The sequence below is a fragment of the Anopheles marshallii genome, chromosome 2 (genome assembly GCF_943734725.1).
Source record: "Anopheles marshallii chromosome 2, idAnoMarsDA_429_01, whole genome shotgun sequence".
Classification (NCBI taxonomy): Eukaryota; Metazoa; Arthropoda; class Insecta; order Diptera; family Culicidae; genus Anopheles; species Anopheles marshallii.
The window spans coordinates 55,838,968-55,851,691 of NC_071326.1; the positions used below are offsets into that span (position 1 = coordinate 55,838,968).

Below are 12,724 nucleotides of genomic sequence, written 5' to 3' on the forward strand. Positions count from 1 at the left end.
TCGATTTAGCCGCGATGGTGAACAATATACTATACAACAATAATGATAAAGATATAGATTTACGACAAATCTATTATGGTTTACAAATTGATGAATACATTACAATACAATGAACGTTTCTGAAAAAACGTATTATTTCAAAAATTATTATAGAGTATTATGGTTTCAATGGTCCAATTATAGTATAAGTATTGTGGTTCCAAATTAATTTAATTAGTCAGTGAAATGAAAACACATGAAAGCAACTAAATGTTAAGGTGAATAAACATTTTTTATTTATTAAACAGTTTTTATTGTACGACAGAATTTTGGTTTGTTTCGTTTTGTTTATTGCAATCGAAGTGCTGATTGAAAGAAAAAAAGGCATAATTAAAATCTATTTGCATACATCTATCTTTCATTGGTTGACTATCTACCTTAAGGTAGTTCATTTGGTGATAACATCCTTTCTTCGATGGCCGTTTTAATTAATCTTCATTATTGCTAAAAGCTTCTCTAGCTTCAGGTTCTATGGTGAAACTGATTGCGTCCGGAGATTTATTCTTAGGAACGGTTTCAGAAAATTAAGAACATGGAAAGATTGCCAAGTTTATCATAATTATATCGGTACATCCTGGGTTTTTAGGATGTAGTGAGCAGGTCATGCAGGACCAGGAACTTCTTGTCTTTGGTTGATAGTTTAGAATAATCCTTTTGTGATCCTTTCCCAGTCATAGAGTAAGAATCTTAACATTGGCTAGAGCATCACTTTGCACTGCAAAATCCGACGTTAAAAGGCGTTTCGTGCCGAGCAAAGAAAGGATACCAGTCTAATGGTTCATCTTAAGCAAACTACAGACATTATTGCAAATTTTGTTCTGTTATGTATCGTATGCAGCTCAAAGATGACCCGGGCATGATACGGAAAGGAATGTTCTTAATAAATGTTCTTGGATTAAATCTGTTGCATATCGAATCAATGCCTTAGAGCAAGGTCTATCGCTCTTGTCGAACGAATCTAGAATTTGAATACCTTATGGTGTTTTTTTTTTAAGAGTAAATTATCCCTTAACTATCCATAGTACCTTTCAACAATTGCTGCACGTTACGATTGTAGTTCAGTCGTTTAAACAGTAGGAAAAACGATTCATTCTGAATAAAAATATGATGACCAGTCCTGTGATGCAATGGTAGCAGCGCCGGTCCGTTACACGTCGTAACAGGTTCCAAATCTTAACAGAACTCTTTCTGTAGGAAGGTTATTTTACAATACTACTAAATATACTATACTACTAAATAGATGACTACGAATAAATAAATTTGAAAATGCTAGAAAGCCAGAAAAAAGAAGTCAGGAGCTCCTGGCTTGTAGCACTGTAGAGAAAAACAAGAAGAGAGGTGAGTAAGTAAAAGGCACAGTTTTGAAATGTATTCCGTGTTTTAGAAAAAAAACAAGTATTTAGCCATAGTAGCTTTGGAATTGTGTATCATTATTAGTTTCCGTTTATTTTTTCAACTTTATTTGACGGTTTCTATCGATTTGCATCGATTTCTCTGAAACCTTTTATCTTTTTTTCAACCTGCAATACCAGCATGCAGATTTGTCCATTTCTGCTTTTCAAAAACTTCAGAATTCGTCTTAAGCTCGTTAGTTGACTCTTCAATTCGTAGATAAAAAATCGTTCAGACGAACTACCGGTCTTTAGAAGTCTCTTGTAGAAAGCACCGAGACAGATGGAAGAAAATAAGGAGAGGTCGATTTGATTTGTGTAATTGACCGGTTAATTTTAGTCAATTTATTCGATTGTTGCTTTCCTTTTAACAATTTCCAGATGGTTTGATTTTTATTGATTATTCCCTGTGATAGATCCTCAAAAATCCTCAACGATTTCGTTTGAGTGTTGTTTTCCTTTTAATATAAGAGGGAGGATGAGCTGAATGTTACAGGGTTTAACAGTCCAGACAACTACTGTGCACATGATTATAACAACAGACTCTTTGACTTGACACCACTACCACTACCACTTGTACACACCGCAGACGACGTAAGCTACTCTGTCCAAATGATTAACACAATAGTCAACTTCTTTTGAACAACTGTCATCTTCACCATTTCGGCTATATGTTTATCATGTGCATGCACATGTATACCTAGCTTTTCCCGCTTGCTTAATTTTAATACAGGTGAGTTTTGCGATTGAATTTTAATACTAAATGGCCAAAAATAACATCAAATTGAAAGCTCAAATTTAATTCGCAGCTACAACTTTCATTATCTAATTTTAATTGAATAAAAAAGGGGACGATGCTAGATTTACAATTATACATTAACAAAATTATGCACAATTTGATATCCAGTAACTGCATGCTTGAATTATTTATCATTCATATTACCTATAATAAGCCTTTTTTTCAATTATTAAAAATTATAATGATCATGTGTGCGACATGATATTCTAAGACAGACTTCTTTCCTGCTCACTGTTTTAAAACATTGCAATAAAGACGGAGTTATACACGCGAAAATATGCCGAATGTTAGCGATGCGGATCGACCGTTTGGAACGAATGAAAAAAAAAACAATGTACTACTAGATTCTCGGACATTTATATGTATAAATTAAGTTGACAAACAAGGTTTTCAACTATAACAAATTTTATACGACATAAACATGATACACATTACCCTAGTGAAAATGCACACGGCGTTCATTGCGCCAAGTAGCATGAATATAAATCATACTAGTCTAAAAAAAGTTAGGACGCACTGATATCTTCTTTTGTCTTGCGCATTTATGACCATAATGCCACGTGTATTTGGGTGTAAAAATATAAATGGATTCAAATGTTTAATTCGAATGAATTAAACGTTACAAATGAAATAGCAATACGGCATAATTTCAGTTAATTTGTTTCAAGTTGTCGGCAGAGTTTTCCATGCTTCAGTGCTCCGTTCGATTCGGCGTTTTGAAAGTTATTTCTCTCTTATGCTTACAGACATGATAATGTTTATTGCAGAGATTTGCAGTAACAGTGATGGTTATTAGCATAAAACAATCTACAGTACACATATTGTAAACACATAACGAGGGTAACACGTGCCACATGCAATTGATTAATGTGATCGTTCCAACGATTTATTTGCTGAAATGGATCATATGTTCTACATATTTATTATTTTGGAATCACGCATCATACCATTGTATTGTTGGCAGGTGTATAAAATAGGCTTCTTTCATTGAGTTCGAGTTGTAGCATTCTTAAATGTTAGTAGAAGCAAAAATAAGGTTTGTTATAATTTCTCGCTTATTTTCTTACCAAATTCTCAGCACTGCATTAGTTCTTAATTTCTTTTTCAATGAAAACCAAAATTTTGTACATGTATTATAAATGTACCTTTCCACTCGGTGTAATGATTATTTATTCTGTGTTTAATATTGCAACCGATTTTGAAGTAAAGCAGGTTATTAACGCATAAACAAGAAATAGTAATAAAGCACACATGCGAAAGGAAAACTAATTAGTAAGGATGTCAAACATGATGCCACCGTACGAATAGAAAGCAGTTTGAGATGCAAAATTACGCCATAGAAACGTATGAAACGATTCCTTTCTGCTTGTCAAGAATACCGTGTCCTGCATTTCCGGTAAACCGTACCTGGTTTATTCTTATGGTTTGTGACTGGCTCGATTGAAGCTTCAGCAAAGGCAAGAATGGTTGACAAAGGAGGAGTAAAGGAGACGTTCGATGGACAGCATAACAAGACCTACCGCACCGTTTATGCACTCTCTGCCATCAAACTTTCCCCTTGAGGGTATTAGAAGCATTAGACCGATTCCGGCCGTCTTATCGGTGCACATAATTATCAATAATATTAATAATTGAGAACCGCATTGCGGTTCACTTCAATAGAGGCATGGAGACGTCAGGGTTTACCGGAATGCAATATTCGTCAGGATATTTGGTGGAATGGGCCGGCGGAAGTAATCGTTCGATAGCTGTGCAACGGAAGAACTTAGGTGAGAGAGTGACAGAAAGCACCAATACGTAAACGAAGAAAATGCGCCAGTCGCCGGTATTTATAAATCAAAGCACTGCCTGCGGGATAATTTAATCTAATTAACTCCTTTGTTTCTGTGCTGGACCTTATCATTGATATAATTAAACAATATCAATAACAGATACCTATCATTCACACGCACAGGCCAGAAGGTGCAATGCAACAGTAAAGAGAAACATGAAGTCAGTGTATCTACAAGCCACATGCGTACGGCACTGGTCTTTTAGAACGATCAACACAGTTTCCGGATCGAGGGAGTTTATATAGACTTCCGTATAGAAAATCACACAGGTTCCGTTGGCGTTAAGAATACATACATGTAAATTTACATTTAAATAATACTTATTAATATTCCTCTAGCGCTGCGGATTAGCTGCTAATATTTTTTTCTGTAGGTTAGAACCTTACGTAGATTTTAATTTCTAACCAATGTTAATAACGAAAAATAATTTCTTACATAATTAATGTAAATTTGGCAAAGAAAATCAAGAAAAATGAAAACCATTAGGTGCTTTAGTCGCTGAATATTATACGTTTCGAACGACGGCATGAATAAACGGCCGAACATAAACTCCTTCAGGTGTGTGACTGGTTCGTAGCAGCATTATATGCTTCACCGCGAAACGTATCCGCGAAGGCCCAGGGGTGGCCGTGAAAGGAACAGAATCCTTTTCTTAGACGTTATATGTTATACCGGATATTAGAAAACAATAAGCCATCGGAAGTAAATTTGAGCAGGAAAAGAAGCGACTGTATAATCGGTTGCTAATATCGAAGATTCCACTCATAAAAGTTTAATTAAATGTATTTTCGAAAGGAAATTAATTTGCCTCTGCTTGTTGCGGGACTGGGATTGATGGCAGAATTTCGTACGATAGTGCAAGATTTCTGATTTGCAACACATAAACGTTGTTTATTAAATTAGGCTGTGAATTGTTACAAAGCACAGCATCAGAAATGTATGGCTTTGTGCTTGTTGCGGACGTATGGCTTAGAAAGAATAGGGTTCAGCAGCTGGGTAGGAGGCTGTACATACTTTGTTGAGTGTACATGCAGCTTGAAAGCATTCTAGCATCAAGCATTGTTCATGGTAGTAGGAAATGGACAAAAAGTAGTTTGAATAAGTAAAAATAAATTATTGTGCCATTGGGAAACGTAAACAGCGCTTCAAAGTATGCGCACTATAGAAAATATACGATGAAGGGTATACTGTTCCTGGAATATTTAGACACTAAGCGAACTGTTGAAAGTGGAACTGCTGTGTGCTGTAGGTATAGAAACTTTCTAACACGTATGCCCCTTGAGCATGCACTTATTTGGTCAACCAATTTAAATCTTCGTTGAGCACAGTTTTCTGTTAGTGTGTATCGCAAACCAAAAAAGAAAAGTATGATTTGCGATTGTTGTTCTGGTAAACGGAATAGCAATATGTTGTTCGTTCAACATTCTCAACACTGCAATTTGATTATACTTCTTTACACATAGTTTCCTTTTGTGTTGTACCATTTTCATGTTATCGTTTTTATATATTCTATTTTTTTACCAGCCTATAGCCGTTATTATATATTATACACTTTTTTATATATTTATAGTTATCGGTCGCAAGCGTCACAGTTAGGAACGCAATGAAAGATATTTTTTAAATGCAATGTTGATTTCTGTTACTCGTATTTAGATTTATTTATCCCCGAGGACATTAGCGTAAGGAAACACGCAGACTAAAACTCTAATTAAAATTGTAATTACTGCATTACACGCCATTCCACTATGCATTAGGAGAAGTTATCAGATTTATGTTAATGCCCCGTTGATGTTTTGTTGTTATATGTTTGGTTGTTTGTTGACCATTGCTTCAACGTATTTTTTTATATAACTTGTCTTTTTATAAGCTTGTCTTTAGATAAGTAATTTATTATTAGTTTTGTTTCCGGTACTGTGCTTACGATCACCATTGGCGTTCCGTTTGTGGGCTTGGATGTTAGGAAAAATTCATGTCTAACGCATTTGTGGTTTTCTCAAGACCAACAGTCACACATTCGGAGGTGATAGCAGAGAATCATCATATGTTATGTATCATTAAACGCTCAGAACCATTTTGCAGTCGTACAGATGAAACTAACAGATTTCATGGCGTCTATTTCAAACATAGCGTTTCGTTTGCAGTTCGAATGTACGGGCAAAATCGCTTAGCTGTGCATTAATTATGATGAAAATTCTGTGTAAATATTTAACCAAGCGCAAATCTAGTAAACCCCTTTTGGAATTTCATTTTCTTAAGAAACTAACCTATGCATCTTGCTGACCCAACACTTTTACGATGCCCCTTTCGGGATCCTTTGGCATGGTATATTAATTATTCCCATAAAAGTCTTTGCTAGGGCGTTAAGCTGTTCTTTACATATACCTAACGTCTTGCAACATGTTTTATAGTCCTCGAATGCTTGGCGGCTTTGCAGCAGTAGTGTTAATGCCTACCGTTGCTGTTTTCGAATAAGATTTTGACCACTTTCGGGATTTAAATTCATGACGTTTGCATTTTAGTGGTGGTACTACATTTCAAATTATTCACATTTTGTAGACCAGATCCCAACTTTGTGATAGCAATATGCTTTGGTTTTAAACTTGGCGTTTTAGAGGAAAAAATGTCAAAAAATCAGTCAATATATAAATTGTCTGTCTTAGTCTACCCTGTTTGGGACACTGGTACATAACTAAAGTAAGCAAAATTTTGAAATTGTATAAAACATGTACCATTGAATGTATAGGGGTAGAGAAGATGTGCTACTAGTTGGTTTCATGCACTGTTTTACGATATGTTATTTGTGTCGTTTTATTCGCTAGCTTGAAAGTTTTGGTTAGTAAGCTTGTCTATGCTGCAGTCTCCAAAAACAAAGAAAGAACAAGAAAATAAAACACAGTTTCTTTATAGCCTACTCATGGAAACTCATGGTTATAGCCATGGTCATCTGTAGAGCAATCGATTGCGCGGTGAACCTCGTTTGTTTCCTTGAGTGTAGCAACATAATAAATATGGCAAATTTTGTGAGAAAATTAAATTGCAGGTACCATAAATTTAACATTTTTATTGATGGCACAAGTAAACTTACATTATTGTTGTTGTTATTATGGCATAGCGTTGCAATATACTTGTCAGTGGTACGTTGCATGTTAAAGTTTTAAAGTACAATTTAACGCAGTTACAAATTTCTTGTTGTCATAGATTGAATCGGTTTATTTAAGTTTTATTTGCTTTTATAACGATAAATATATCCCACGTCTTACCGATTCACAACATTTATATAGACGAATGATTTGAAGAGAGTGTTTCTAACATTTTATCGATTAACAAAATTGGTTAACATGTTTTTATAATGGGATGGAATCTCTGATGGAACGGTTGAATACGAGTGACCGAGTCGTGTGGATGAAAAGTAAAACGTTGGCAGTATTTTATCTCAAACAATATATTTACGATGCATTGTTAGACATGTGCAATTCAGTGTAATATGGTTTGTAGGATTTATCATTTAAACTGTTTATATCAAGTTATACGGGACCACATGTTGGTTTAACAATTGCAGGGTTATACGTCATGGTGTTCTGCATGGGACAAGCACATTATGTCTGCAATAACTGATTAGTATTTTTACCACTTTTTTGATAAATGTCATAATTTTAGTCCTATTTAGTTAGCTAGATCAAAAGATTGTTATGTAAAAAAAGAAAACTATTCTAAAATATGTCAGGTAAATAACCTAATAACTTTGACTTAATAACGTATGAATTGGAATTATGCAAATGTACGAAAACCATCGACAAAGTTATTGCACGAACAGATTTTTGAGCACAAACAACAACAGAAAAAAAATGAAATTACGATTTTTTGCAATAGTCTTTTTTAAATAGCCAAGAGTAAACTCAGCGATTGAGAGCAATAGAAAAACACACTCATACACATGAGCTTGTCGATTGGATGTGAAAAAAAAAATTGAAATTACTGCCAGTAGCATGGTGTGCGTAGAAGCTTATCAGTACGAAGCGAGTTTGGCACTGGGCAAGAAATAGATAACGAAACGATTAGAATTTGTGATAACGATGGGCAATGATTTTTGGCTAACCAAATGGCCTCGTGCCATTCATTCGATTACCGCAGGGCAGTCAACAAGTGACAATTACAATTGATCACTCAAAGCGAAAACCATGTAAACATTGTTTTTGTTCACATGAGTTGTTCACTGTGAGCAGATACATCGATCAAGATTTTGTAGCAGTAAACGGGATTGCGATCGTTAGTTTAACTATGGCGAGAATGGAATTGTAGTATCATAATAGCATTTTGATTACTTGTGCGACCAATACGAACAAGACAAACTTTGTATCAAATATAGTATGGATTTGTCGCCGATGTGTAAGTGTTAACTTGAAGTGCACGATTCATCGAAAACAATATTGGTCATGCAGGAAGCTGTGTAGAATGCGGACATAATTACGATGGATGCGTACAGGGTAAGTTTTGATACTGTTTAATAAGAACTGATATACTAATTATGAAAAAAATATTTTTTATGTATAGAGAAAATACAAAAAAAATCCTGGGTCCGGTACGGAAGGGTATTTGAACCAGCTTCGATTATCGACGCTGTATTTTTCTCGTCTAGCTGCAAGTGGCAAACGTTTTGAGATAGGAGTTGAAGTGGCAGTAGCTGGAAAATTCGATGACATCGTAATGCACTTGTTGGACGAAGAGCAATACTGTTTGGTACAGGCCAAACATAAGCAAGATGAATCGAAGCGCATCATGTTGGACGATCTGCTGAAAACGACAACGGAATACAGTTTGCCGAAATACTTCGATTCGTTCCAGGGGCTGAAGCAGGAAAAATTATTTCAGGATGAACGATTAAAGTACATTGTTATCTACACCAACCTCAAGGTGGACGAGAATGTGATGAAACTTATCGAACCAGTTGAGCCAGCCTCCGATGTGTTTCTTCATACACTGAACGTACGCTGTAGAGGAAAAGAGTCATCGCTGTACCGCTTCAATACAAACTGTACTGAGTTCATAGAGCAGTTAATTGATCGCGTTTCCCCCATCTGTGAGGTCGCACGAAAACTTGCAGAACAGTTGGTGCAGCGGAAGAAAATTTCTATAAATCCCAATGGAATATTTCATGAGTTTCATGCCTTGCTCGTACGCGATGTTTTTGATTTGGAACGGCAGCTGTTTCGGGAATCGTTTGTAATGGACGTGGAAGGCATAGATCCTTGTGTGATAAAGTTTCGCATTGTACTCGAGCGAATGTTGCGCTCTATTATGAAGAGTGATGATTTCGCAATCACCCAACTCAATCGATTAATCGTTAGTGGTAAGCTGAAATTGTTGTTTGAACCTGGATTTCTATGCAGAGCGGTTAATCCAACACAACGTGTTAAGGACTGGATAGACTACAGAGTTCAACGGACAGAAGTGATAAAATTTTTCGACCATCTCTTATTAGCTACAGATCAGCCGAATTTTATTGAGCTGGAAGCGATCACAAAAGTTGAAGTGTTTGGTTTAAAAGAGCAAGTGGACGAATACATGCGTGCTGTGTTTGATCAAGTAGATCGATGGATACGTGATTCTGAAGGACAGTTTCTCGATGGCAACGATTGGAGGCTTATTTGTAGTAATTCTAAAGCTCGTATCGCGGGCAAGAAATGGTTACTTAAATCGGAGGAATATCAAAAGTCAAATCCCGCGACTGGCTACGTGTTTGAACGAAATACATTGCTAGCACCAATCGAACAGTTCTTGGCTAAAGTGAACCAACATAACATGTTAGTACTAGCTGCGTACAATGCGGAAGTAAGTGCTTCAAGGGTTTTGCAAGTGTTGATGACACTGCGGGAACAGTTTGTTGTGTTCGACGCTCATTGTTTTCTAGATTTCGAAGATCTCGAAAGTTGTGCTTTGTTTTTGAAAAACGTGTCCAGCAAGGTGATGGTAATCGTGTCCAATGACAAGTGTTGCCGTTCAGCAATTAGAAACGTGCGGCACAAGTTTAATGTGTTAACAAACGCGAAAACTATTTATATTGCATGCAATATGCAGCAGGAGTATTTTGCAGACAAGATTGACCATATACATTCCGACCGGTTTGAGCTTGGAGATATGAGCAGGCAATCACGTCAAAAACTGCTCGAAAAAAAAATTATACTCCAACAACGCAGCGTTCGGCTTCACGATCTACTGTCGGAGGAGATAGCTTTGCAACTGTTAGACATGGAGTTTATCTGTCAGTTGCTGATGAATCAAGTAGATCCTATAGTTTACAGTTTTAAGTATCAATGTCAACTTAAGGGACAATATTTCAGCCGAACGCTTATTAGTGAACGGAGCGTCATTGATGAAACAGGATTTGATCAGCTGTTGACGACCAATAAAGCAGTGATACTTTCAAATGTGCCAGGCATGGGTAAAACTACTTTCCTGCAAAATTTAATTGACCGATTGTTTAGTTCGCTGCCAGATCATGTGATATGTCTTATGCATCTCAAGTTTTATACCGACACACTGGGGGAAATCACCAAACTCAACGCTCGCACAATCAGTGTGGAGGATGCAATACGGCATGCTACAAAGTGCTTTTTTGCTGGAAGTTCTCGCTTAGGTCAGGTTCTTTTTCGCAACGCGATCCTAAATACGGGCAAATTGATCGTGCTGGTCGATGGATACGACAGTGTAATTAATCGCTACAAAATATCTGTCGAAAAGGCCTCCGAGCTGTTTCTTCAGTATCCGTTTCGTATGCGTAATCTGTTGATCGCGACACGACCACACGAAACGGAACACCTTCGCGTGTCGCTACCTCAGGCAAGAGTTGTTTCGCTGCTGCCATTCGAAGAGCATCAGTGCGTTGAGTTTCTTACTCGATGGTGGAACTGCAGCAGTCACTTAAAGGCTAGCAATATGTTACAGTACCTGCGACATAGTTATGCTGACTGGATCGTCGGAAGTCCGTTTCAAATAAAACTTATGGCTGAAATCTACCAAGAAGATAAGACAATCATCACGAACTTTGGCGCTCTGCTGGAACGCTATTTAGATAAACAGTTTCATGAATCGAATCAACGGGCAATACAGGTTATGGGCATTGGACAGCAGCGCATGGCTGCGGAAACACTGAAACAGGCAGCTCATGAAGGTCATTGCGAACTTGCAGCACACTTAACCTTTTACCCGGAGCTAAAAATCGACAACCCCAAGTTTGTCTTCCTGCTTGATATTGGATTGATAGTGGTTGGGGATGGTCGGATGAGATTTGAACATCATCTATTTCAGTACTATTTCGCTGCAGAAGCGTTAATGAAGGGCAAGCCGATCGCTTATGGCGACGAACAAGTTTGGCAAATTTTAGACGATCCATTGAATAAATACCTGAATAAGTTTCTTACGTACCACCTTAGCAAACCAAAAAATGCACACTACCGCGAGTATTTCCGTAGGACTTCACGCACTCAAGGGCAACATATCACATCCGGCAACCGTTAATCAAATCAACAACAAATGACTACATAAATTTGGACCCCTCTCACTCCTTGTACCTTACTCTGAGACTGCGACGAGATAATGGTGTTGTTTCGTAAGCCGGCAAATGAGGTTATCGTATTAAATGTTCTATTCCGTCGTGGGGATGATCAATAAATAGTATAAAGAAATTTTCATGTCCTGCTTAATGGCAACATCAATCATTTCGGAAGGAATTTTCTAATTACATCGCTCTACGTGTACCGGCAATTAGTGCACAAATGCATACTGGGCTGAAAAGAAAAGAGATAGGAAAAGGGGTTCAGGATGAGTAAATCATACGGTGGAATGGAGACAGTATGGAGTCCTATGGTGCTGAACTGTTGGTACAGAGTGTTGCATAACTGCAACGGATATAAGACGGGATGCAGTTATCAGTAGTAGCTGTTTGGAAGCAGTTTTGTCGTTGCCGTCGGTGTGAGGTATTCTCATTAAGAGCATTGTTGAGACGATGCAAGAGTGATAGTTTATACTTTGATAAATTATATCGTTCTTCAACGACAAACGGCAGGCATTTCTTAACAGGTAGTTATCATTACTTCAACACTGTCAAAATGTGAGCATTGTTTTGTTTGACATGATTAGACACGAGAAGTAAGAAAAATCGGCCAAACTATGATGAAATTATTGATTATGTTAAGCACAATGTTTCATTAATGTCGCACATAAAACGAAATAATGGTCAATTCAATAGTCTAGACTAGACTACTAGAACACTACTAGAACTAGAACACTAGAACAGTGATAATAGGCTCAACAGGTGCGTTGCAGTTTTGGATATAGATTCCATTTTTAGAAATAGAAAATGAAATGTAGAAAGTAAAATTTTGAGAACTAGTTAGATTAAAAAAAATTAAATACATAAAAGTGTATATACGTTTTGCGTAAGTTCTTATGTATTTGTTATGCAAATATTGGTATATTTGATTCTCAAATATATTACATTTTAAATAACAAATGATAAAGAAAAAAATGTTAAACTATTGTGTTCAATTAACTTATTGATCAGATAAATAGATTTTTCTTTCATTAATTCGTAGTTTAGTACAGAAACTCTGACATATAAATATCATTGAGCTATTATAATAACAATAATGAGTTTAACAACGAAT

At 36.6% G+C, this 12,724-nt stretch overlaps 1 protein-coding gene across 1 annotated transcript; it reads left to right on the plus strand.

Moving 5' to 3' along the window:
• The first annotated feature begins 8,530 nt into the window (after nt 1-8,530).
• On the plus strand, nt 8,531-11,576 carry LOC128709278 (uncharacterized). Its single transcript, XM_053804267.1, has 2 exons — nt 8,531-8,545; nt 8,613-11,576. Exons 1-2 carry the CDS (start codon nt 8,531-8,533, stop codon nt 11,574-11,576), a joined length of 2,979 nt encoding a protein of 992 aa, XP_053660242.1.
• Nucleotides 11,577-12,724: the final 1,148 nt, after the last annotated feature.